This window comes from Mchenga conophoros, linkage group LG14, assembly GCF_057382185.1.
Source record: "Mchenga conophoros isolate Kocher_MC1m ecotype Shallow Benthic linkage group LG14, M_conophoros_male_GT1.1, whole genome shotgun sequence".
Taxonomy (NCBI): Eukaryota; Metazoa; Chordata; class Actinopteri; order Cichliformes; family Cichlidae; genus Mchenga; species Mchenga conophoros.
This window is the reverse complement of record NC_140539.1, coordinates 9,590,761-9,617,308: the sequence shown is the minus strand read 5'-3', so window position 1 is coordinate 9,617,308 and position 26,548 is coordinate 9,590,761. Positions and strand designations below refer to the sequence as shown.

At 42.6% G+C, this 26,548-nt stretch overlaps 4 protein-coding genes across 5 annotated transcripts in view; 2 read left to right on the top strand and 2 right to left on the bottom strand.

Moving 5' to 3' along the window:
- Positions 1-205: 205 nt before the first annotated feature.
- LOC146559246 (kelch repeat and BTB domain-containing protein 8) lies at positions 206-10,359 on the bottom strand. The gene is made up of 5 exons (XM_085245084.1): positions 9,906-10,359; positions 9,412-9,565; positions 9,215-9,293; positions 6,616-6,843; positions 206-6,411 (listed from the first exon to the last, which is right to left on the bottom strand). Exons 2-5 carry the CDS (start codon positions 9,563-9,565, stop codon positions 4,914-4,916), a joined length of 1,959 nt encoding a protein of 652 aa, XP_085101210.1. The 5' UTR covers positions 9,906-10,359; the 3' UTR covers positions 206-4,913.
- Positions 10,360-10,848: 489 nt separating this feature from the next.
- Positions 10,849-19,021, top strand: sars2 (seryl-tRNA synthetase 2, mitochondrial). Its single transcript, XM_085245085.1, has 16 exons — positions 10,849-11,143; positions 11,824-11,919; positions 12,068-12,097; positions 12,229-12,369; positions 12,474-12,528; positions 12,634-12,697; positions 12,832-12,937; positions 13,068-13,115; positions 13,702-13,810; positions 14,139-14,184; positions 14,263-14,350; positions 14,465-14,577; positions 16,239-16,332; positions 16,513-16,605; positions 16,694-16,759; positions 18,618-19,021. The coding sequence occupies exons 1-16, from the start codon at positions 10,868-10,870 to the stop codon at positions 18,756-18,758; spliced, it is 1,566 nt and encodes a 521-aa protein (XP_085101211.1). The 5' UTR covers positions 10,849-10,867; the 3' UTR covers positions 18,759-19,021.
- Positions 19,022-19,428: 407 nt separating this feature from the next.
- On the top strand, positions 19,429-25,984 carry LOC146559244 (uncharacterized). Its single transcript, XM_085245098.1, has 6 exons — positions 19,429-19,654; positions 21,853-21,893; positions 22,000-22,069; positions 22,183-22,248; positions 22,380-23,431; positions 24,207-25,984. The coding sequence occupies exons 1-6, from the start codon at positions 19,609-19,611 to the stop codon at positions 24,273-24,275; spliced, it is 1,344 nt and encodes a 447-aa protein (XP_085101224.1). The 5' UTR covers positions 19,429-19,608; the 3' UTR covers positions 24,276-25,984.
- Positions 24,032-26,548, bottom strand: part of LOC146559243 (inositol-tetrakisphosphate 1-kinase-like) — an 8,187-nt gene continuing 5,670 nt past the window's right edge. For both annotated transcript variants that reach the window (XM_085245099.1, XM_085245100.1), the window contains 2 exons: positions 26,345-26,507; positions 24,032-26,270 (listed from right to left, as the gene is read on the bottom strand). In XM_085245099.1, coding sequence (XP_085101225.1) covers positions 26,131-26,270; positions 26,345-26,507 — 303 coding nt within the window. In that variant the 3' untranslated portion in view covers positions 24,032-26,130. The remainder of the gene's footprint in view (positions 26,271-26,344; positions 26,508-26,548) is intronic.

Below are 26,548 nucleotides of genomic sequence, written 5' to 3'. Positions count from 1 at the left end.
CATGCACAATTACCCACTTTATGCATGTCCTGCATCTTTTATTCCCACAACAACCCGTAATGTTACCAGTAAAGATGGGTACTTTTCCTTATTTTGGTCAACGGTTCACTAAACAATGATAAAAATATGATTATTGCAAATCATTGTGACCAAGTCAACATAAAAGGTTCTGGCATGTCAAAAAAGTCACAGTCACAAAACACAAAAGCAAAAAAGTCCTTTATTCATTTGATAGCACTGCTTCCATTGAAGCATCCATTTGCCTTCCAGTTCACAAATGTCATTAAGTAATACAAATTAGGGCAGCTTCTTTGAATGGGCGCACGGCATGTGAGCCCTGGATGTGTGCGAAAAGCTTGTGTAGAACACATTTACGCCTCAGCATAGAAAACATGCATGCGTACAGTCACTTTTCACATGTCACACAAGCTGTAAGCACACCGAGGGAGAGGAAATCAGTTCGTCTGACATTTCCGGGGCGACAGCTCAGAGCAAGTCAGGGGAAATAATTAACAGGCAGTGTAGTGTGGAGTTTTCTGGAAACACAAAACAAACAAAGAAACCCTCACTGGTCAGACACACACTGGTATGAATTCTTCCATATCAAATGTCTAAAATGGCAAACCGTGAGCAGAGACCATTACGGTCTCATCATGAGAGACTCGCATTACCAGCTCTTCCGTGAAACTTCAACACCAGGTTGGACTGACCTCACCTGAGGGAGAAGAGAAAGCTGCCAATCTACTGGCGGTCATATTTCAGCTAATGGCAGTGGCTCAGTGAAAGGCAGGAAGAAGCAAAAGTGAAACATCGGGTGCATAAGTTTTTGTGGAATGGCATTTTTTTTTGTAGTTTTGCTTCAGCACAGTACTAGAGTGGATTTTAAACCATCAACGTGATTAAAGTGCAGATTTCCAGCTACAACTCAAGGGGTTTAATAAAAGTATTGCATTAAATGTTTAGGAATTACAGCTGCTTTTATACGCAGTTCCCCATTTCCAGAGGCTCAAAAGTAACTGGACAACTGACTTAAAAAGCAGGGTTATGGCAGTTGATGTGGTTCCATGACTAATTAAAAGGAAAAAAAAAAGTTAGGAGTGAACAAATTCAACAATCTGAACCAGCAACACCAAAAGGCCTGAAAGAACCCAGAAGACAACTTAAGTTCATGTTGAATTATTTCCATGATTAAGCAAAACAACTTCACAACATCTAATCAAGTCAAGGCCACTCATGAGGAGTTTTGTGTATGAAGAGACCTCTCCATGAATGGAAATACAGAAGGTTTTCAACAAGTTGTGAACCACTGGTTATGCTCAACAACTACAAAGTCAGACTGGACATCATCTAAAAGAGCCTGGTTAACCAGGATGAACTTCCGAGATTAACAGCTCACCACATTATATGAAAAACATGGAGGCAGCGTTATGGTATTGGCATGTATGGCTTGGCAGTGAAACTGGGCGACTCATCATTATAGCTCATGTGACTGCTAACAGAAGCAGCAGGATGACCTATGACGTGTATAGAGCTGTACTCTCTGCCCAGACAAATACAGAAGAACTGATGGGACCGTGCAAACGGATAATGAGCCAAAGCAAACTGCAAAGGCAACTCAAGACATCCTAAAGGCAAAGAAATGGGATGTTCTTGAAAGGCAGAGCATCTCAAAGGAGGAAATACAGCATTGGTTCTCCATGAGTTCTAGACTTTAAGAAGTCATTGACTGCAAAGGATTTTATCCAAGTATTAAAAAAAAACTATCATTACACTCAGACACAATATACACCTTGAATTAAAGCTGAAAGTCTGCACTTCAAGAGTGGTAAGTGGTGCAGTGATTAGCCTCACGGCAAAAAGGTCCTGGGTTCAAATCCAATCTGTGGCCTTTCTGTGTGTGCATGTTCTTCCAGTATCTGTGTGGGTTCCCTCCGGATACTCTGTCTTCCTCCCACAGTTCAAAGGTTAACTGGTGTCCTTTTTTTTTTTTTTTTTAAATAGCCTGTAGATGTGAAAGGTTGTCTGTCTATGTGTCAGCCCTGCAATAGACTGAATTTGCATCCAGGGTGTACTGCACCTCTTCACCTATGACAGCTAGGATTGGCTCCAGCCCAACCGCAACCCTGAATTTGATAAGTGACAGAAAATGATCCACTGTGGTGTTGTACAAACTTACGGCAAAGAAGGTGGCAAATATATTAAAATTTTGTCATTTCCCAAAAACATATGGAATCCCCTGTACCAACAAAGCACTTGGAATAATTCTTATCCAAACTGGACTGATTATCAGCAGTGAAGAGGAAAAGGGAATCCTGAAACTCAGCTCACGTCCATGTATTTAACAAATATAAAGCAAGAATAAATTAGAGTAAGCAAAGTATCATTTAGTATGCACTACATAAAATAAAGACCACAGTATTTAATGGGGATGCACAGCCTAGGAAGTCACTATGGCCACTAGAAATAACTTGCTGCCTGTGAAGCGAGCTGGGAAAATTGGAGAAATTCCACTTTTCCAACATTGAAGGAGAAACTATTAGCGCAACATTTTCAACTGGAACGATAAGAGGACGGTTTGACTTTGGATTCTGAAATTATTTATCAGTGGAAAGTGGAGAAAAGCGGATTTAGAATGAAACAAAACAAAACCTGACCGTGACCTAATCTCTGTGGCATCTGAATAATTATTAGTGCGTTTTAGAGTCACAGCAGATCATTTCTGAGCAGACCTACAGGACATCCAGGAAGTGCAGTCTCAACACAAATGTTTAGAAACAACAAAAGACTTAAAATACTTTAAAAAAATAAATAAATAAGGTGCAATGCTACTCAATGTGTGTTTAGATAGTCCATAACCTCCATGCCAAGTACATTCAAAGTCCTACGGCTGAAGCTTCACGTGTCTGCTGAATCAAGCAGAGACTGAACTGGCTTCAAGATGGAGGGAAGATATGTAACAGAGTCTAGACACAAGGATACTGAAGGTCAAATTCTAAGAGGGGTTTAGATATCACATTAACTACAAAGTTAGTTTCCTTCAGCTGATTAAAAGAACTCACTGAATGTGTTAATACAGTCTTTCATTTTTTCCGTTTCTCCCACTCGAGTGTTTTCTAACCAAAACACTTTTAAAGGGGACATATTGTTCTCATCATTACTTTCTGGAATACATGTACTGGTTACAATGTGACCTGGGGCCCGTTCTTCGTACCTCGCTAAGTAAGTTAGCTGGATTTGATTGTTGACGATTTCGCGTGATCTTGGATCATTCGGTTCCCCGAAGCTCATCCGGGACTTGCTGCCATAGCTATCACGTCTTGTTTTTGTTTTCCTATTCCTATTCTGGGCAGCCACTCAGAAGAAAGCTGGCGTAAAGTGGGCGGAGCTAAAAGAGTCTAGGTTCATACAGGGAGTGACTTGAAGGGTTGCTCAAAGCTTAGTGTAAAGGATAACATTGGGGTTTCAGACAAATATAAAACTTTTTTTTAAAAACGTATTAGTCAGAATTACCAGGAAATTCACTTCTGTTAGGTTACACACTCTTTGTCTAGAATATTTATCCCAATCATGCTCACATGTGGAGGTTGTTAAGATAATACAGCAGGGCCACGATAGGGAATATGTAATAAATTAAAAACAATGAACTTAAATAGCCGTAAATGATTAGAATTAAGATATCTACAGTGAATAAGTTATCATATAATAAGTTATCAGAACTCATAAAAAAAACAAGGTGAATTGGCCTTTCATTGCTGTAATGGCCTTGTTGACTAATATTGGCATCTCGGCAAGTACCATGGCTTTCAGATATCAGTGCCAAATGATTTATGTCAGATGAAAAAAGAAACATATCAGCTTGTTATTCAAAGTTTTATCAACCACAAATTTCTTGATATTGTTGATCTAAAAAAAAAAGAAAAAAAGGGGGGGGGGGGGGGGAGGGCTGGAGCCATTAGAAAAGCTGTTTAATGTAGTTTTGTAACCTGGGATCAAAATGAATCTGTGAAAACAACAAAAACCTCCACACACAATTTATTGAAATGACTCCCAGATGTGTGCGTGTCATCTTTGACATCAAGCATTGTTTACCAGGTCCAGTCTGTTCTTCACTCTTGTTTCTTGCACCATCAAAAATCCTTTCAACTCACAGAAAACTTAGAAACTCATATCCATGCTCTTCTTACATTACATTACTTTCTGTATTCCTGTCTTCAGGAATGCAACACTACAAAGGCTATAGAAAGTCCATTATCTATTTTACAATCACCTCAATGATTTATGGGCTCATTTCTTCTCTTTCTTTCTTTCAACACCCATTATTTCTTGATTTTTTTCAAAGATGCTCTATAAATACAGTTATTCTAAAACTTTCTACAATACATTTCCCATCCAGTCAGGTTTTGTGTGCTGTAAATTGCAGTATCAAAGGGCTTTTGCAGGCTGAGATCAGGAGAGCAATAAAAAAGATTTAGGGAAATAAAGTGAACAGGAATGTGCCAGTATCCTTGTGTCTAAACTAAATGCGTCCAAAGAAAATCCACAAATTTAGAGTTATTACAACAGCAAAAAAAAAGCTTAAAATAACATCACACTTCAATCAAGTGAAGGCCCTTTTCTGGGTTATAGAGGACAAACAGTGGATTCAGTTACATTCAGGTGCACGTTGCCTGACTTTTCCCCAGTTTCTGCCTCTACCTACTGCCTGTTTGACTACTGATGTATCTGTGACACTTTCAGATGATCCGGTCTATTCTAGGCCTGCTTGGTGGCTGAACTCAGATAGTATAAAATGCTATTTTCCACGTGACTTCATTTTAAAATTCAACATTTCAAGAAGCCATGGAGGAGCTGATTCTCCTTGGAGTAAATCTGTGTCTATGACCCTCACTTCAGTCTCACTGCTTCCTGCTCAGCTAGTCAGAGGGCTTCTTGCAGTTTTCTTTGGCTAGTCTGAGTCTGGACAGGATGTGTTTTTTAGGGAATTTTAGAGTGGTGCACCCAAACTGGCTCACGCCTCCGGTATCTCCCGGAAGTTTTTCCCGTCTCTGAACCCAGCTGCGCCAGCCGGGTTTCCAACAGTACACGCTGTCGTAAAAGCGCGAGCCATTTTCCCCTCCCAACACATAAATCCGTCTTTTCCACCTGGCCACACCCCCTGCTGCAATCCGCCGAGGCAACCCCGGAAAAACGACGGGGCTTGGAGCTCGGTCACTTCCGCCACCCGCTCCCCCTCGCTGCTCTGCGCTGACCAGCACCCCTCCCCCAGTCACCTCCCTCTCCACCCCTGACCCTCTGCCTTCTCTGAAAAACAGCACACGGCCTGTAGCGTCCAAAGTCTCCAGGTTGGTGTAGTTACCATCCAGGAACTTGGTGGTATCCCTCATGTATCCCCCAATGGCGCACACTCCACCTCGCACTGCTACTCCTCCAGCGAGGCAGGTGGCACCTGAATCTAGTGCCACACGTGTCCAGCAGTCTGTCAGGGTGTGATAAATAAGCACGCCTGAGTGGACCACAGCTCGGTTCTGTTCAAGTGTGGTTCCACCCAGGAGGTAAAGTCTTCCACGTAGTGCTGCACAGGCAAAGGCGCGCAGGGGAAGCGGTAGCCGAGGCCCAGGACTCCACTGAAGTGTGGTCAGGTCCAGAGTCTCACTGGAGTCCAGGAGAGCTGAGCGGTTGCTGCCACCCAAAGCATAGAGTGACTCTCCACATCCAAGGAGGCCTAGCATGGCCCGGGGCTGGACCATCGAAGGCTGCTCTATCCAGCGGTCCAACACAGCATCGTATTCATGCACGGCTGCAGACACAGAGCCGGTCCGCAGGATCCCACCAGCTACAAAAAGCCTGTCGCCCACAGCTGTGCAGCCAGGACTGACAAGTGAGCCGAGTGGTGCTAGCTTCTCCCACTTCCCTGTCCGAGGATCAAAGCAGTCCACCGTGTAGTCTCTTGCAGCTAAATACTCATCTTCCCGAGGCGTCAGGTCCACACAGACAATCTTTTTCTCAAACATTCCCTCTCGTGGTCTGAGAGGCCCGCCGAGGCCTTCTCCTGCTGCTGCTGGCCCCAGTTCTTGACTCAGTCTTCGGCTCTCTTCCTGGGACAACAGCCCGGGGCGCAGGTGGTGAAGCAGCGCCGGCATGTGAGCGTAGCGATCCAAAGGCTGGTGCTCTGCCCAGCGGCGTGCCGCATCATATACCTCTGCCTCCGAGTCCACGCCCAGACGGTCGGAGCTCAGAAGACTGCCTAAGGTGCCGTGGTCGAGCAGGAGGAAGTCTTTCTGGCGGGCCACCCGGGGAAAGTGCTGGGCTACCAGTCGCAGGGAGGCACGCAGCAGGAGCTGGTCATGGTGAGAGCGAGCCAGAGAGTACATCCCCAGGCAGTTGTCCACTGAGAGGTGCTCAAAAAGAAACCTGAAGCATTTAAAGTGAGAAAAAAAAAGCAGAAAAATGTCAAAGAAAAACAGAAGAAGAGAAAAAGGGAATGACACAAGATGATTTAATTGCCATCTTCATCTAGAAAACAGAATAGGTTTTATTTTAATTACAATCTAAAGTCAAAGTAAAAACGTAGCCACTTGAACTGTAACATCTAATTACTGAGGATATTAACTTTACCTGGAGCACAGGTCCTGGAGGGGCATGACCTGAAGCCGGTTGGCAGCCACAAACAGATCCTCAGCTGTATCCAGGGAGAGCCCAGCCTCCCCAGTGTACACAAACTGGATGATGGTTTCCATGACAGATGGCGTCACTTCCTCAAGCCGGATCTCTGTGAGGCGAGACTCCACCAGCGGGCTGGTGAACATGGCCCGAAAGTACGGACTCACGGCTGCTAAAAGGACTCTGATGGCAAAGAGAAGTCGAGGGAGAGTCAAAAGAAAAGAAGAAGTAGATGGGTGAGACATTAAAGTGAACCACAACAAAATGTAACAAATAAACAATTAAGAAAACTTCCTGTTACTGTACAAATTTAGGTTTTATACAATGGATCCATAGATGCACACAAAAAATAAATAAATTCCTTAACAAAACTGAAACTTTGATGTTGCATAATTACAAGACAGTCTGTAATTTTATGTAATCTTATATTAGCACAAACAGTCATAGTGCCTATAGAAACATGTAGAAAAACAGAGACATACGTTTGAAATTACTGTTATTTTTTTTACGTTGCGATATCTCAGGGATTAAACTGTATTTACACTTCTGTCCACTGACTGAAAGGGGAGTTTCTGGTCCAGCCCACTCAAGCTTAAAGTCAGTTGTATGTGGCCCATGGTGTAAAATGAGTTTGACATCCCCGATCTAACAGGACAAATACCTCCCAAAAGCATTACAGAGCTTTAAAAATTTCAGGCTTGAACTGTTTTCTTTCTTTTCATCACACACACTGGTGCTCTTATTCAGAATATAGCAACGGATGACTCATCTGGTAAGTTCCTATACTCCACTCCTAAACCTGTGCCTTTACAGTTTTTGTAACACTGAAGTTTCCATTGCACGTCTTTTAATGGCGAGTTTCTGCACTTCAACCCTACTGCAATAACTATTCTTCCAAGCAGACCATTTTCCCGAAGGACAAGCTGCCCTGTCTTCTCTTACATATCACTCTAAACCACGGGTATCAGTGCTAACAAATGCATGCAGTTGACTGACGGGAAATTTTCATGCAGAACTACACATTATAACATGTGGCTTTTTATCTTCTTCTGTCCTTGAGGCAATGGTGGTTGTGATAGCTTTGGAAAGCACAAAAACATTGGGAAATGACACTGCTGTGAATCACACTGGAATTTCAAACATAATGCAGATGTGACTTTTGTCTCTTTTTCTAGTGTGCCAGATGAGCTGCCTTAGTAAAAGGCTCTTCTCAGCTCATCAGTAGATGAGCACCAATGCACACTCTTTCAAAGTCACTTGCATCATTATATAAAAATCACAATAATCTAGACCTGCTCATAGCTCTCTTTTTCAGAGGCTGGTTCTCTTGCTATTCCACAGCATTTTAAGGCGATAAAAGAGCTGTAGCTGTTCACTTTAATACAAAGTTTCAAAGCTGTGTCAATCCAAATCAAGAAAGCTATCACGATGAGCACAGAGCTACACTCCCTTCTCAGATTCAGACAAATTCTGCAAGCATGAATGGACAAAGCTTCGAACTACAAATAGATAATGACCCAAAGCAAAAAGACAACCCAAGAGTTTCTTAAGGCAAGAAAAATGTGAGATTGTTCAATGTCCAAGTCAGTCACTTGATCCTAACTCAACAGAGCAGCTATTTAGTTACTAAATACAAAACTGAATGCAGAGAGACCCAAAAACAAACACCTCACTGGAGGAAACACAACATTTGGTGACATCCATGGATTCTAAATGTCAGGCATCTCATCTCAATTCCTCTGAACCTCTGAAAACTACTGAAAATTGTTACAAAATGACAGAGAACAGGTCTCACCTTGTACTGCTCCTTAATTTTCCAACTAAAGCTAAATGTCTGCACTCCAAGTAAATTATTTACTGATGGTTTGATTTAAAATCCACTGTGGTGGCATACAGAGGTAAAATGACAAAAACTATAACACTGTCTAAAAACCTAAGGACCAGAGCGTATAAATAAAAGGGACATTTATTTGTCAGTGCTAGAAAATCAATTTTGCAGTCTTTCAGTGTTCAAAGCTCTTCAAGTCATGTTTTTGAGTTTACTAAAGAAAAAAAAAGGGAAAAAGGAATAGTCAAGTAGCTTTATTGTCATTTCAACCATGTGCAGTGGTACACTACACAGTGAAGACAACGTTCCTCTGATATTGCTCTCATAATTACATATTGATAGTGTGTAATTACTACAAAAACTGTAAATACACAGGGGCAGGCACTGGTTTGTGGAAACCACCATGTTGCATCATCACCTTGAATACAGTGGCCGAGATGCACATTGCTGTTCTACTGTTTTATGGATGAGCCCACACACTCAGTACGTCAAAGGTGGAAAAGAGAAGTCATGCTGTGGAGGCAAACTGTACTTCAGACTTAAGATATGAAGGATATTATATAGGTTTTATCATCTGAGATAGGGTCCTGTTCACCAAAGTCAGGGCTCCAACACAGGAAAACATGCATCAACATGCTTATTTATTCCCAATATTGTCAATAATTACTTATTGTCAGGGAATTAGACCCTTGCATCTCCATACCCTGTAACATATGGCAATCATACCTGTGACACATGAACTTCTTTCCTTCAACAAGGAGGGTAACATCACACAGCTGCTGAGCATCCAGGAGTTGCTTCAGTCCTGAAAGACAGAGAAGAAAGAGGTGGGAGGAATGAGAGAGTGGCAACAGAAGGTAAGATCAGCCCAATGTTGTGCAGGAATAGAGAAACCCCAGCCTTGTCATTTTCTAATGTCCCACCATGAGTTATGTAGTCCCCCAGCGGGGTGGTGCTGTCATCGGGGAAGTCCTCCTCCTCTGAGTCGCTGTCTGACAGAGGCTCCCCTCCGCCCCCGTCTCCGTCCTGCCACGGCTGGGGACGCCAGGTGACTGTGCCCCCCCGCACAGCATTCATCTGAAGGTGTGGACACAAGCAGAGAATTATACACATGCATTATGCATTTAACATCAGCAAACACAGAACAGGCTGATCTTTATGCATCCAAGGACCATCATTATACCCAGAGACTGTGGACACATGGCCCAGATAGCACCTACCTCCAAATCACTGGCAGAAAAAGGTATGCTTTCCTAGCCACACATTATGAGAGCATTGCAATACAGTGCATGTTAAGAAACTCGTTGATTTTAATATCACATGTGTGATACTTGCCATAAAAGGTGGAGTTTTAAAAATTCCAAAGCACACTGCTCATAGAGGCTGTGATGGGGGATTTTTTTTAGCTTTCATTTACCTTTGCTCTTCTTCTCGTTTCCACCGTGAAAGCTGGTTGGGTCTCACTTTCAGCAGGAACTGGTGAGGCAGTTTGGAGCAGACCGACTGTATCCAAGTACCTCGTTTATTGTCAAAAACTTGGAAGCATTTGGTTGTCTTGGTCCTCCGGACTCAGCTGAAACACTTGTCCCGGCCTGCGGTGAAGAGGCGTCAGGCTACTCGTTGCTCGTCAGGCTACTCATCCAGCCCTGTGTACACCATCACCAACTGGAGGTACAAACTAGCTTAAAAAAAGAAAAAAAATCTCCTCCTGTGCAAACGCGTCTCGTCGTTACACACATCAGTCCACCATGGCAGTGTACACAGACGCTCAGCTCGGTGGTTAGCCGGTAATAACTGCAGCTTTTAGGGCTCACGGAGCTGAAAATTGTGACTGAGTTCAGCTCCTGTCGGCCGCACTTGTCGTCTCTGAACCGGATTACCGCAACGGTAAACTTCCGTTCATCTGATTGGCTGACCTTTGCCCCGTGACGATTGTTTGGGGAGGATGAGCCGTTTCCTGTTACTGGATTTAAAAAAAATAAATCCTGCTCCTCCTCTGTGACAAAAGTTGCGTTAAATAACTACTCGTTTCTCTCTCTCTTCCAAATTTAATTGTTTACAAAAATTTATTTGGTTTCTAGCTGCGGTAACACTGGTTTCCGCATTCATGCTGCATTCATGGAAGATACGGACTTTTTAACAGCCAGAACTAGCGCTACCTAGTTAAACTGACACCTAAAAATATAAATTTATCATAAATCAAAAATATTAATAATAATAATAACAATGAAAATAATAATGAAATACACAAACATTGCCTCAAATGTTCGGGACACATTGATAACCACGAGAAACTTCAGTTGAGCAAGAGCCTAAACAGAATACGGCGTTGATTGTTCCTATACCTCCATGAACGCATCCTCAGCTAAAGAGACAAACATGGCGACCTGCATCGGCATGGTCGCTAAAGTTGGGGTTTTTGCAGCTGCTGTGCTAAAGCCGGTAGCCAGACAGTGTCCAGTGCATAGCGTAAATGTATTTGTCCCGCATCGCTTGTCGCATGGAGTCCGGAGTCGTTTGTACGAGCATGTCCGTGAAGGCTACAGTGACAAGCCTGAGCTGGACATGAGAGCTGTGTGTGAGGAGACTGACAAAGTCATAGCGAATGTAGAGAGCAGGAAAGGGGACCTGCGAGGGGACGATGTGAGGAAAATTGTAAGCGGTTTTAGTTACTAATTAAGTACTGTTTGTGGCATTAAAACACCATAATTTTATCCTATGTCACTATTTTCTAAAGTTTTTCTGGGTGTTATCGCTTCACTGAAAAATCTGTTTTTACAATAAGCCTCCACATGCATTTGCTTAAAATGTAACTGGGACATGATTCGCTCCAAACGTGTGATGCCACAAACTCCCACTGATACATAGATGTGTAAAGATTTCATACAAAATCTTTTATAACCCTGAGAATTAAAGCTGAAAGTCTGCACTTAAATTGCATCTTGATTCCCTGATTTGCAATCCACTGTGGTGGTGGTGTACAGAGGCAGAAAAAAACCCAGTCTTTTCCCCTAACATTATGGACGGCACTGCAAATCTTGCCTGGATCTAAAAATTGACAAAAATGTCTAGTCATGCTGACTGACCTTAAAACTACACTACTTACCATAATAAAAAGTGACGTCTTTGGTCTGAATACTTGTGACTGTAAATAAGATATCCTACCATGAAATCATCTGGGAAACAAAAAACAAAGCAGTTGTTTAAAATTAGATCAACTGTGTTAAATTTGACTGATCGGTTCTCAGTGTTTTTACATATGTACACCTGCTTATTATCACTGCTGTCTAATGTGCTTGCTTTTGACTCGATCATCCTGATTGTCTACCTTTTAGGTGTGTGTGTGGCAGGAGCTCCAGGCAGTAAAGACAGAAATCTCTGAGCTGGAGGAAGAGAAGCGGCGCATCAGTGATATAGTCAGAGCACTAGTGGTGAGAAATAGTTATTACAGCTCTAAACATTATAACCAGAATGAACTTCAGTTTCTATCGAGGTTTGCGTCATCATTTACTCTGCTTTGAGGTTTTTGTTGTTGTCAGAGAGTAGATTTCTGTGACCTAACTGATCTTTTCCTCACAGACAAAGGAGGACAAGAAAGCCCTCGCCAATGTAAGTTTCACTTCAGAACCTTGTCTCTTTTGTTACTGAGTCAGTTAACCTTCCTACTCCCCTGTGTTTTTGACCTATAATAAATCTCATGTGGCACCACTTCTGAGTCTTTGCTCTTTTCTATTCTTTAGCTTCCAGAGTACAACCAAGCTCTTCAGAAGGGCAGAGAGATCCGCAATAGACTCAATCATCTGTACCACAAAGAGACCGAGCTGGATGAGGAACACTATGGCCGAGCACTCAGGCTGCCCAACACTACACACCCTGATGTGGTCAGGATACACTATGCACACACACTACTTTGTCCTGAGCTGCTTGGGAGAGATTTACTGTGAAGCTCAAGTCACTAAGCATAAGTTTCTCTTGCTCTTTCCAGCCAATAGGAGATGAGAACCAGGCAAGGGTGGTGGAGCTCGTGGGACAGAAACCAGGTGACTAATGAGATGAGAAGTGCAGATTTCTAAACTTTAAATTGATTACCTAATATTTTTTTTAATGAATGCTGACACAAACGTTTGTGTGTGTTTCTGGTACAGAGTTTGACTTTAAGCCCAAAGGACATGTAGAGCTGGGGGAAGAGTTAGGACTCATCAGGCAGAGGTGAAGATGACTGGTTGTTGTTTACAGTCCTTCACTGTACTGTATGTCCACTATAACACTGTCTAATATACAGTACAAGCTACTTTAATTTAAATAAACTGCGCTATTCACATTTCCTCTGCCCACTGCTGCAGGCATCTAGCTCATGTCTCAGGCCACAGGTCCTACTATCTTCGAGGAGCCGGGGCCAGACTTCAAGCTGCACTCCAGAACTTTGCCCTTGACACGCTACAGCGACGGGTATGTGTGTTTGGTCATTTGATGTGATCCCCGGATAATTAATGTTAGTAGTGTGTATTATTATATCTATATATATATATATATAATATCTAGACATGCCAAACATGGATTCCTCCTTTGACTCCTACAGGGCTTCATTCCCATGGTTGTGCCTGATATGCTGAAGGGTGCAGTGTTTGTGAGTACCAAAGCTCAGGTTTCTAAAGTCACAATAAAATACTTTTGTCATACACTATACATAAAGGATGGCCTCATCCATCAAGACACTCACTATTCTGTGTAGTCTTGTCTTTCAGCCTCATTTTAAGGCTTTAATTTGAGTTTATTGTTTGCCAGATATAAGCACAGTTTAGGAGCTCAGTTTTGCTGCTGAGTAGGCACTCACCTGTCACTCAAAGTGGCTATGCCCCCAACTTAAAGCCTTAATAAAATGAAAATGACTGAGTCAGATACATTCACATGGCTACCTTGTCATAACCTTTGTAATTAGCCATAGAGATGAAAACCATTTTTCAAAACCAGGCCGTAAACATATTCATATCTGTAGCAAAGTTGAGCATTTTAACATGGGAGTCTTTGGGGATTGACTCACTTTTGGTGCTAGCACATCTGCATTAATCTCATTTTTCAGCTCATTTTTCAAACAATTTAAATTTAAATTATTCTAAATGAATTGTTTTGCAGTTATATATAAATTTTCGTTGAAGTAACTGGGCACAGCCACAGATAATCTCACTCTGCTCTCTGATTTGACCCACCTCCAGGAGGGTTGTGGGATGCAGCCCAATGCCCACAGCTCACAAGTCTACTCACTGGACCCTGCACGTTTCCCAGACCTCAACCTGGCTGGAACTGGAGAGGTTGGGGTGGCAGGTAAAGCTTCTTTTTCCATTTCCTCACAGTTTCAAATAACCAGCTGGTTGTGTATCAATACAGCAACAGTGTGTTGTATTGTTTAGTAAGCCTACAGCTATCGAGTGTAGTAACTGAGAGAAGTTTGCTTAGTCCCAACAGCAATCCTGTATTCGATCGATTGCTGAATTGAGATGTCGTGTGTCTTGCTGTCCATCAACTTATCAGTAGTCAGGTTTCAGTAAAGAAAAGCTCTCGTGGATCTCTGTATGTTTAGTTGCGTTTCTTTAATCTGGAGAGGGGTGGTAATGTGTAAACTGGATGCATCCATTTGTATCTCTTCCCTCAGGCTATTTCATGGATCATGCAGTGAACTCGAAGGACCTTCCTGTCAGGTGAGGTACACCCCACCTCTTACTTTGAGATATATGGAATAATTACACGTAATGCGATGCTGTCGTGTCTGTGTGCAGGACGGTGTGCAGCAGCACCTGCTACAGAGCGGAGACCGACACAGGCAGAGAGACATGGGGGCTCTACAGAGTTCATCATTTCAATAAGGTCAGAAGCCACACAGAAGTTTAATGTGTACATTTGCTGTACATGGACAAACCAATGATAATGTAAGTGGTTATTTGCTTGTGCGGCTGCTTGCTTCTATGTGCGTCTGTGCAGGTGGAGATGTTTGGAGTGACGGCAGACGAGACAGGAGAAGAAAGCTCGCAGCTGCTGCAGGAGTTTGTCAGTCTGCAAAAAGAGATGTTTTCTGCACTGGAACTGCACTACAGGTCAACACACACACACACACACACACACACACACACACACACACACACAGTCTTACTGTCTCCTCAGCTGTGTCCTCAGCTCGGACAAAATGATATTGTGGAAATATTCTGAAATGCAAAAATGTCGATGCGCCTCCCCGTTTTCTCTCAGAGAATGCTTGCACTGGTTGTAAGAAATAGTTTTGTGTAGTGAGGAAAGATGGAAAGCTGAGCATAATAACAAAAGACCAAAGATATAAAATATTAAGTGTAAAGGTATTTTTAGTGTTGATGTGTAAACACTGTTTTCCGTGTTTCTGTGGCTCTGTATACCCACTACAATGGTCGCTTTGTTCCACAACATCATCTCACAGTCACTTGTATTTATATCCCAACATTAAGACGCTGCAGTATTTTTCTGAACACTAGGTGTCGCCACTCAGACAATATTGCCACATAAGTGCTGATATAGGAGGAGAAGAACTCAAAAACAGAAGCCAACAATTTGTCCAGTGTTTTTTGTTTTTTCCCACTACAAACTCAGGCTTTCTGTTCCAACGTCTGTATATCCGTGTGTCTCTGAGCTTCTGTACTGGTATATCATTAAAATGGCAGTATAGACTGACAAGATCCTACACTAGTCTCTTCAACTCAGCTGCAGTGGCCATGGCACAGCTGGCTACGTTACAAAGATCAAGATGTGCATGACTGGCTGAAGCAAGACAGGATGTGATGTCAAATTCAGTGCGCAACACAATGAACATATTGGGGCCATAAATGTTTTCTGGCCATTATTAGCGTGGTAGTGTTTAGTTTTCTTGGCCAGGTGAGGTTTGCACCCTTATTATTCCATTAGTTCACTGGAAATCTCAATATGAGGTCCAAAGAAATTGAGATTTTTCCATTGAAAGTGGAAAAGTCCATTAGGCTGTAAAGCCAAAAGAAACCTATCAGATATAAGAAACTGGTACATCCTTTAAAAGAAGGATTGCACTGGCCAGCTTTGCCAGAAATCATTTGAAAGAGCCTCAACAGTTCTGGAAAAAAAATCAGTGGACAAATGAAACCAAAATGGTGTTTAAGAAAAGTATGGAGGAGGAGAGAAATGGCTCATGATCAGAAGCATAACACATCATCTGTAAAACATGGTGGAGGTAATGTTGTGGAAAGGACATGTATGGCTAGAACCAGGTCACATGTGTTGGTGACTGGTGACATTATGACCTCGTCCCTCTTCTTCTCGGTAAAGCTTGGAATAATTTCAGTACTTCTGAAAAAAACAAAAGCAAAAAAACAAAACAAACCTTCAACTTCGACTGGAAAGTGACCCGATTAGGATTTGTCAGTCACATTTTTGGCCATTCAAATATGAACAGGTGAGCTGCGTTTCAACGGTACACATGTGTCTAAAAGGATAGAATGATGACTTTTTATATCCAAGGGGTCGAGTCTGGGGAGAAATGCTTCTAAAGTGCTCATTGACAGGCTGACAATCCCATGTAGTCATAAAGCAGTGAGTTTGGTTGAACCCTGTTCTGTCTTGAATTTGAAGTGAAACAGAAAAAAAGTAGATTTAAAGCTCAAGTCACCCAATGTCTACAGAAAATGCAGCACTACTTTCACTTTACACATCCCTCACATGTTGAGATCTGACCCTTACCTGTGACTATTTTCTTCTTCAGAGTGCTAGACATGCCGACAGAGGAACTTGGCCCTCCGGCACACAGAAAGTATGACATTGAAGCCTGGATGCCTGGGAGAAACAGCTATGGAGAGGTCAGCCCTGTTATATAAATATTACCCATTTACCTACTTACTTCCAGTTACCTCATTTCTATTTCTAATCAAGAAGCTTTCAGTTTGTACAGTCAATAGCGACTCACACCACTCCTGCATGAATAAATTTACGGACTGGTTTTTATAATTGTTGCTCATTTTATATCCTCTGTATCTCAGGTTTCCAGTGCGTCCAACTGCACAGACTACCAGAGTAGACGCCTCAACATCCTGTATGAGAGAGAGGACGGCAGTCTGCAGTACGCCCACACAGTAAGACTGCAGATGATGCTGCACTGCTGTATATTGCTGCTGGTTAGATATACCACCTCCGTAATCTATGTTTTCTTCCTCATCCTAGGTGAACGCCACAGCGTGTGCAATCCCCCGAACAGTAATCGCCATCCTAGAGACGCACCAAACCAAAGTAAGACACCAGCAGCATTTTTTTCCCCCCCACATTAGTTTTTTCCCCCACATTATTATGAAAGACAGTTCTGTAGTATATTCCCCTCATGTTTCTCATAATAAAACGTCAGCTCATCTACCTAACACAGTGTATAATGTGTAATATTTGTGGTGTTGTGACTGTTGTGATTCATGTTTCTCTAAATCACTTCTGTCAAACTCACATCCTAGCCTTCCAAACATTTTTTTCTGGGACTTTGCACATACACGTGAGGTTCTAAATAAATTTTACTCGACCTAGTTACAGCAGCTGTCTGCAGTAATGCGCCCCGTGCACACGCCACAGTGGAACAACAAAGGAAAGTTGAGGCTGCTGGGAGAGAGACAACTTCTTTACTGAGTGTAAAGAAAGCTGGTGACTCTATGTGCCACAAGACAGTTTGTGTTTGCAAAGAATAATTTGTTTTGTAATTCTGAATCAGCACACAGAGCCACAGAAGGGTTAGAAGTTGTAAAAGGCAAGTCTCACTGCAGCAGTGGAAACGGCAACCGAGTCAGGTTGAGGTTGAATGGTACAGGTGAACTTCAAGATCAAGGATCTTTAAATTTTTTCTAAAACCCACTGAGCTGTCACGTTCAGGCTCTATACCAGGGGTCTCAAACTAGCGGCCCACATCACCCCTACTTTATATTGACGTGAAGTTACTTTTTTGTTAGGGAGGATTTGTTTGTTGTTGAGTGCAATGCTACAATAAGTTCTTTAAAAAGGAAAAAATGACTTAATAGGAAGGCAATATGAGCAGAGAGTACAAACGTGATGAGGGATTGGGTGTGTTAGTTCAGTGAGAGAGTTATTTGTAAAGAAAACAATTTTCACTCGTAGTCCAAAACGAATGTGTACACTTAGGTCTGCATTTTTATTTCGGTAAATACAAACAAAATTATAGCAGAAGTGCTGGCACGTGTCTGGCCAGTTTGTTCATTTGGTAGTTCAGTGAAAGGCTTCAGTTAGTTAAGAGTGAGAACAATAATTGTGCTCACTTTAGCAGTTTTGTCTTGTTATACAAAATGTGAAATTTCAAAAAACAAACAAAACACGACATTTTTGGAAATATTTGTGGGTGTTTTTGTGATTGTTTTTTTTTTGTACTACTTGAACACTAAAGTGTCCCTCACACGAGATGACAGAAGTGGCCCACAGATATTTTAAGTTTAAAACTACTGATCTAGACTGTAGTAAAAGATGGATACCTTGACATCGCATATACCTGAGCTAAACATTTTCGCCGTTGTAGCAGGTTGATTTTTTTTTTTCTTTTTTCGTTTTCAGCTGTTCTTTTGATTTGCTGCTGTGTTTGGATCATTGTGTTGGTGCTGATAGGCTGTGCGTGGTTTTACGTTTTCACAGAGGACTTGTTCTTGAAATCTTGAAGCTTTTCAAACCTAACTCATGCTGCCATGCTCTGTTTCTACATCAGAGGCTTTCTCCTTTCAACACTTCCAAACAATCCGTACTTGTATAATTGTGCCATCATGAACTTTAACCATTAAACTTCTCGGAGCATTGCACAGCCAACATTTGAGGTAAATTTGCTGGGATGTCCACTCTTAGGAAGGTTGTAGCACGTGTTAACACACACCTGAATGCTCCAGACCAGCAAAGTCCCAAAGTTCTGCTTTTTGTAAAGGTACTCGCACTCAATGATAATCAATTAATTAAGTGCATTTGAATAACACCAACTGGCTGTTAATTCTTATAGAAGTAGTGAGGGTGTATTTAGTTTTTCACAGGAATTGATAAAGTCTAGCTCTTTTTTCTCATATGTTTTCAAGAAGTTTTGAAACTAAGACTATACTTCCTTACGTTCTCTCACCAGGAGGGAACAATACGTGTTCCCCGAGCCCTGCAGCCTTACTTGAGTCTGGAAGTGATTGAGAAGCCAAAGTACACTCCACTGAAATACATCGGACCCAATCAGCGCTACCCACCACCAAGGCCGGCTCCTAAAATTAGATGACACTAACACAAGTTCAACACTCTAAACAGAAGCCATCGTCTACATAAATAAATAACTGTTTGTTTATTTAATGCAAGTGGATTGGTTGATTGACCGTGTCCCTCAAAAGACATAAAAAACGTTGAGAGTGAATTAAGTTTGTCAGTGTTTGAAAGAAGACCACTGTAAATAGATTCATTCCTTTGTCTAATGTAATGAAACTGGTGTCTTTTGTCTGGATAATTAGAGGAACAATAAGAAAAAAGCAATAAAAAGTGTGTATATCTCCAATATCGTTACTTTGGGTTTTTTTTCAGGGGGCTGCATATATAGACCTTGTAGATGGATTAGCTCTACAACAAAAACACACTATGTGCCTTTGAAGGAGGGAGCTTGCAGTTGGATATTTAATAACTCCCAAAGGTGACATACAGACCTGTTAATGTGCCTTACATTACCAGCTGTTTCAAAGTGATCTGCTAAAATAATTGAGCAGCAGCTAGAGGAGGTGATGGAGCCTACAGGGAGCCTGCAATCAAAGTGTTATCCTAATAGTGTCATTGAAGAGCTTGTTGGCTGGGGTTTAAACAGAGCGCAGTTTAAGTTAATTTATTTTCACTTGACTCCAAGGAGAGCTGCATGCCCCTACTGTTATCAGAGTTGATGCGCAAATATTCTTTGCTAAGTACAGGACGTCAACCTGATTCTCTGGCACCGGTCTGGGCTTTAATCGGTCACCTGACACACACACACACACACACAGAGGACTGTGCTCCGCGGCTCGGCTCCACCTCGCTCGGCGGGTGTGTGAAGAAGATCCAGCCCGTTATTTCAAGGTTATCTCCTGCAGGAGCCTCACTTTCCGGATCCTATGGGAATTCTGATAACCGCGGTGTTTCTCTGGGCTGCCGTCGGAGGTAAGCATTCATCACATCCATTAAACACACACACTGTGTGCATGCAGGGCGCTTTTAGTGTGAAGTGGCGGCAAAAAATTGGCAAGCTAAGCCGAAGACGACCCAGTTCTTTACACGCTACTACCTCAGCTACTCTTTTTACCGCCATGGAGCCGGCTTTGTGATAGAAACACACACAATAAACGCGTTTTAGCGCTACTTTGTGGCGCAGACTGGCGCTTTATGCTAACCTAATGGCGGAATCCGCAGGGGTTTAAGACTAATAGGCTAAACAGGAGCGTTGTTACATAATTTGTTGTGCGCCCACCTTTGTGTTTGTGTGCCTGTGGGGCGATGCTGCTTCTGCCCGTAGACACATTTCACACACAGAGGAGTATTTCAGTGTTTAGGGATTCCCGGCTTTGTCCGCTACTAATCCAAATGGAAAAAGCTCCGCGCGCAGGTGAGCGGAACAGCGCACACGTGCGCGTGATGCTCAGCTGCACGCGCCAGCCGCTGCGAGAGCCAGCGTAATCAATTATAATCTGGGGGGAGTGTGCTTCACACACACACGCGCGTGTCTGCAGGGGCGCACAGCTCTGTCAGTAACCTATAGAGGATACTACAAGCTGTGGGTTAGAGTTGTGTCGCAGTGTGTGAGGGCAATAACCCCACCCTAACACTATACAACCAAATCTATTATTACATTAAAATGGATATAAAATACTGCATAATGCAACTGCCGCTCCACATCTGTCAAAGCCAACACTCCATATTGCGCATCCTTCAACCCCCCCCATAATAAATGCACCTATTCCTGATGCAGACAGACATTTGGGGGCTTGTTGAGCAGCTCGTGTACTCCACTAATTTGACTTGGACACGTGATGTATTCATTTCTGAGCGGACAAGCCGAAATAAAGCCAGATCACGGTGATAATTATGGTGCTGGGGTGTCCCAGCTTGCACACACACACTTCGTCATCACATGGACATGCAGACTGTTAAAAGGCCAAACTGTAGGCAGCTCACGTGTCTGCGAGGGGGCACCAGTGGTATCAGCTGGTCCCGTATTGATCCTGCACTGATCGGGCTGCGATCCCACAGAGCCCAGATAAAAGTCAGAGCTTTAATTTTCCTCAGTGTCTTTTATTATTTATAATTATTTGTGAATACATAACATTTGAAGTCATGTTTGATGAAGTGAACCTTTATGGAGTCTTTCAAACAAAACCGTTGTTGTTAGCTGATAGACACAATCAAAGTGAAGTGGTTTTAATAAATAAGCTGATGAGAAACACTAAGAAAACAAAACAACTGTTGATTTCCATTATGTGACTCAGAGATATATATATTTTTTGTAGATGTGAGTAATTCCTTAGAAACTTCCTTAGAGAAATTCTCCTTTGTGTATTTTGGGTGGCACTGTTAGTGTGGTATGCTTGGCAGTGGTGGTTTTGGAAGAAAAATGCACTTCATGCTAATAGAAGTACACGCTCATTAGGCATTTTAAGTCAGTCAAAAAATATTATGACAGTTAAAAACTTATTTATTTTTCCCTTTTTATGTCAGGGGCCCAGACTTGATGATATTTGCCTTTATTTATGCATGATTTTCTTCATAATTGTGATGGCAAAGTACCACTAAAAAAAACAAAAAACAATCTTGTAAAGTAAAGTTAACATGTGCGATGACATTTGTAAACAAAGAGTGAATAAAGCTGCTGGAACTGAGCAGCATCACGTCTCACACTTCAAACAGTCCTCGCTCCCGGCGCGCAATAATGAAGGAGAGGGTTGCAGGCTGCAGGATGAACATGGATTCTTGGTCCTCGCTAGATGCAGTGTATCACCGTGAGGAAAAGGCACCAGCAGAGCAGCTTAGTGTGCCTTTAATGACTGGCTGGCTTGTGTGGTATTGGTGACTGATTTAACCCGGGTGGGAAACGACCTTGTGAGCTAAAGCTTCTGGGAACGACTGCATCCTGGAGTGCGAGAGAGAAGGGGGGACTGGGAGTTAAGCACATTAACAAGGGAACAGCTCCACCTACGCTCGCACAGAGCAAACGGTTGGAAAGTAAACAAACTACTTCATCTGTGGTGCAAGGTTTCAGCTCCTTTTACTGATAGAAAACTGCTGATTACATTGATTTTTAGTCCAATTGTCCCTCCGTGCCTCACCGTGTTCACTCTGCGTCTCTGTCTGTGTTTGTGTTTCAGTGGGAAGCCGGCCAGTAATCTCACCCCTTAATGATGCAAAGGTGAGGAACAAGACTTTATTTTTGAATTTCATCCATCAGTCTGCTGCTTTTTAATTACTCAACTGTAAAATATGTGTGTGTGTGTGTGTGTGTATTGTACCATTAGGTTGAATGTATTATTCAGGAGACACTGAATGAAGATGGATCACCGCACGATTGTGGCCCACAGCTAGCAGGTAGGTAACCAATTAGCTGTTCTTAAGAGATCAGATGGTGTCATGCAGGGTTTGGTGTGTGCGGTTTGATTGCACGGTGATTAGGCTCGCTTGTGTCTAATTGTTTTTTGCAGATGAACTTGATGAGGTGCACAGGCATCAGGGTCTTCTCAGGGAGCTGCAGAAACTGGCTGATGATGGTACACATAAATTCACACTGCCTCAGTCTGATGTTGTTTTTAAGATATTACTACTAAAAAAAAAACATAAAACATGGGCACTTATATTTGTTGTCTTTTTTTATGTCACACTGACTGTTTCCATTTTTCAGAGAGAGATAAGGAGCATGATGATGAACGTCAGCGGTACGAGTACAATCTGGCCAATGATGAGAAGGATGAGAATGACTTCGAGGAGACGGGCGAGGACGAGAGAGATCTGAGCAACCTCGCAAAGGAGACAGAGGGAGAGGAAGAAGACAAAACAGAGGATGATGACACCAAGGAGAAGGTGATGGAGGAGCCGCGCATTGAAGACAGAGAGAGGGATGACGAGGAGGAACGAGCCAAGGAGCTCGAGGAGTTGCTTGCCGAAGAGCTCGCCAAGAAAGGCAAGGAGGAGAGAAATGACGAAGAGCTCAAAGAGCTGCTGAAGGAGCTTAAAAAGAAGAGGTATGAGGTGGTGAAGGAGAGGGAGATCCAGAAAGGCGCTGGGACGGAGCACAAGGACAAGGTGGAGGACAAGAAGAAGGAGCAGCAGGACAAAGAAAAGAAGGAGGAAATGGTGGAGGACTTGGAGAAGCAGAGGCTCGAGGAGAGGAGGAAGAATGAGGTGGAACTGATGGTGGAGAAAGAGAAGGTGGAAAAAGAGTTGAAGGAGCTGCTCAAGGAGCAGGACAGCAAGGGCAAGCCAGAGCAGGAGAGGGAGAGAAAGGAGAAGCAAGAGGAGCTGGATGAACTCGTCAGGAAGATGAAACGGGTGCAGGAGGAGGAACAGCAGGAGGTGCAGGGCAGGGAGAAAGAGGAAGACGAGGACCAAAAGACGGGGGAAGAGAAGAAGGAGGACAGTGAGAAGAAGAAGGAGGAGGGCGAGGAAGGAGACAAAGAGCCCGACTCTGAGAAAACAGAGACTGGATTTAAGAAGGAAGAGGCAGCAAAGGAGGTGGAGGTGAAGGAGCCCCAGCAGAAGAGAGTAATGGAGAAAGCGAGCGATGAGGCTACACGGCAGTTTGAGCGGGAGCGGTACAAGGGTGAGGAGGAGGAGGAGGATGGAAACGGGGAGGACGAGGAAGATGAGGATGAATATGTCAGGGAGGATGAGGAGGGGCAGCAGGAGGAGGAAGACAATGAGGGTGAAGAGGAGGATGAAGAAGATGAAGGAGAAGTAAGTTAGAACAATTAATGGGTACATTCAGGCTTAACTGCAGATTACAGTGTAATTATACTGTAGTTACTTGGTAGTTATTGGAACCCATAGAATCATGATATCATCCTTGGTGATGTAGTATTGTTAAAGGGACACCAAATAACGACATTTTATTAAATAAATTAAAATTCTCTGGGAATACCAGAACCAAAAGGGGTCATGTGACCTGGCAACCTTGATAATCTCATTTTTAATCACATAAATAAATAAATAAATAAATAACTGAAGTAAGATAACTTTTTTTAATTGGCTAAAACAAATACTGACAAAGTTTAAATCTGAGGACATTACATGCGGTTAAAAAAAGGTGATAAATCACAATGTATGTTACTGTAATATTCAGTATATCACAAAGTAAAAGATTTTACACTTTCAAAATCAAACATGAAGCATTAAGACCAATACGTCAGAGTGAAATGCAACTGAAATATATAAAATCAGTGGTTCATTTATTCAAACAATTAATCATTAAGGTAAATATGCTTGGTATATAGTCGGTGTATACAAGTCAATTTAATTTGACCAGACTCCATTAAATGGAACATTTATTATTGCATGTTTTGTTTTTTGTTTTTTTGTTGGTTTTTTTTTTTTTTTTTTGGGGGGGGGGGGGTGTCTCTTGTTACATTGACAGTGGTTTGGGATAGTTGAAAAATATGCTTTCTCTTAGCTTGTCTGTTCAAATTACAAATGCACTGATTCCAGGCTTGTGCAACTGTTTTTTAATCTGCAGGAGCTGCTGGAGATTGAAGCAGAGCTGCGCAAAGTGGCTGCAGAGCTGAGGGAACTTCGCAGAGGATAAGATACCCATAACCCACACGCACAGCAGAATGACAAAACCCCTTTGTTGCATTCACAGTCACACATTCGGCTCACACAGTTTCCATTTAACAGCCTTCAAATCCCTTCAACACTCAGAGGAATCTGTAAATGGACATTAGTGCAAAGTGTACATACTGTTGGTTCATTTCTGCTTTTAGATTGCCTGGAGGGAAAAAGAATACTCTTTTTTTCTTCTCTTTTGGTCATTTGGATGTGTTTTTGTGTTGAAGAAAAAGACGTAGTTTTCCCAGAGAATCTGAAAGCTTGTGCTCATCACCGTTGCCCCTGTCTTCTCGAGTATCTGTAAATAACGTGCGTGAGGTAGACAGGCGATAGATGCAATAGCATTTCAGCACTTTCATTCAGATGTTAGTTTGATTGCAGATTGTCAGCCACGAAGAGTCATGATCATAGCAATCAGCGCTTCTTTTACTCTGAAGGTTTCATCTTTGATGGCGTGTTCTTGTTTCAGGAAAAAAAAATACAGTTTCCCTATTATAAGTAGTTAGTGTATTTTAATATACAGTATATTTTGTGCAATAACTGATAACTGTGTGTACCCTGCTGTTCCGACTGTTAACGATACTGCTGATATTTGTACCCAGGAGGAAGTCGTTATCTCCTCTTAATTTCTTTGGCGACTTAAGTAGAAATGAAGATTGTTTGTTTCATTCGGCGCACGCACTGTTACAGCCAGACTGTTTGCGACGAACCGGGGTGACACGAGCGAAACACACACTTGCACGTACGTCACACTTTAAGTTTGTCTTTTGCCTGGTTGATCGTGTGGCAGAAGGAGGTGATGTACTTACAGCTTACAAGGTCTAAAAGTGTCACCTCAGGTTTCTCAGCCAGCTTTGCACTCTTATCTTAACAAGCCAAGGAGGAGCTGAAGGAAGGAGGAGAGGAAAAACTAAAGCCATTTGTTGTCTTTTTGGTAACAGTGACACCGACAATAACGTCGATAAATACTAGGTAGTGTTACATCCCAGTTTTAATGGCTGTCATGTCATTTGTGTAAATATCAGATATGTGGTCTGTAAGCCAAGGTCATGGGAAATATGAAGCAACACCGCCCCCAAGAGGACACTGGGCAGATATGCACTTAGTGCAGGATTAACAGGGTTGCTACTGGAGGCCCACTTAGTGCAATAACACAGTATAGACTAGAGCACACGCGAATGCAATAATTAGCCAAATACTGAATTATTTAATGTATTTTAATATGTAATCAAAGTGCATCATGTGGTACTCGTATACAAATATTTCTCTTTTTTCTACAAGGCCGAGATTTACGATACGTTTATGTATTTGAACACTGGCCGAGCCGACGGTCAACTTGTGTAAACACGTGGTAATAATACACGTTATGAATCAACACTGACGATGTTATAGCAATCTATTCCAAAGAGGAGATGCTTGTTCGCTCAAAGGTTAATCAACATGAATGTACTGTAGTTCCTTTTTCTATAGAAATACAAAATGAATCTCACAAACCAGCAGGATCACTGCAGGAAACGTCTGTGGGGAGGTGACGCGCTCAGCATAGAGGACATATGACACAATATGGAAAAAAGTGATTAAAAAAGGCATTTGTATTATTACTGGCCAATCAGAGTGCTATATTTTGTGCCTGCTGTATCTTCTTCTATGCTACCTGTCAATCAATAAACAGAAAAGTATACTCAAGTACTGTAGGTTGCCTTTTTTTTTTGCTTGTTTGTTGGCCTTAACAGAGCAGAGACAATTAGCAGGTCAAAGTAATTAGTGTGTTTTGAAGAGGATAAAGTTCGGGATCAAGTTTTGCTTATCCTTTTGATGAAACCAATCCGTGATCAACTCCTGGGGTGACAAACACCCACTGTTTCCTCAGAGGAACCACCTGTAGTGTGTGAACCAGCAGCGGCGTGTTTGTCCAACACTGACTGGATGTGGCTGAGCAGAGAGGAGAAAAACTGAGGCATGCCCTCGTAGCCTAGCAGAGAAAAGAGCGCATCAGAAAACGACAGTGTCTTCCTGTGTGTAAGTCACTGTGTACTCCGGCACTACCTGGGAAAATGTTGATGTCGATGACGGTGAGCGCGTGCGTTCCTATGTTGACGATGACATCCACGCCAAACAGGGCCATGCCGAGCTGAGCTCGGAGCTCCTTGACGAGGGCGGCCACAGCATCTGAGCTGGGAGAAGGCGGGTCCACCATATGTTCATCCACCTTAGAATATGAGACGTGGCATTTTATGGTGGACATGAGCA

Excerpts from the sequence above, each read along its gene's own strand:
- LOC146559246 (XM_085245084.1), bottom strand. The coding sequence starts at position 9,565 with ATGAATGCTGTGCGGGGGGGCACAGTCACCTGGCGTCCCCAGCCGTGG. Across the intron at positions 6,844-9,214 it reads AAGAAGTTCATGTGTCACAG|AGTCCTTTTAGCAGCCGTGA; the intron begins GTATGATTGCCA and ends CTTTGCCATCAG. Across the intron at positions 6,412-6,615 it reads CTCCAGGACCTGTGCTCCAG|GTTTCTTTTTGAGCACCTCT; the intron begins GTAAAGTTAATA and ends TAAATGCTTCAG.
- sars2 (XM_085245085.1), top strand. The coding sequence starts at position 10,868 with ATGGCGACCTGCATCGGCATGGTCGCTAAAGTTGGGGTTTTTGCAGCT. Across the intron at positions 12,938-13,067 it reads TTGACACGCTACAGCGACGG|GGCTTCATTCCCATGGTTGT; the intron begins GTATGTGTGTTT and ends TGACTCCTACAG. Across the intron at positions 14,185-14,262 it reads TCGAAGGACCTTCCTGTCAG|GACGGTGTGCAGCAGCACCT; the intron begins GTGAGGTACACC and ends GTCTGTGTGCAG.
- LOC146559244 (XM_085245098.1), top strand. The coding sequence starts at position 19,609 with ATGGGAATTCTGATAACCGCGGTGTTTCTCTGGGCTGCCGTCGGAG. Across the intron at positions 19,655-21,852 it reads TCTCTGGGCTGCCGTCGGAG|TGGGAAGCCGGCCAGTAATC; the intron begins GTAAGCATTCAT and ends TTTGTGTTTCAG. Across the intron at positions 22,249-22,379 it reads GCAGAAACTGGCTGATGATG|AGAGAGATAAGGAGCATGAT; the intron begins GTACACATAAAT and ends TCCATTTTTCAG.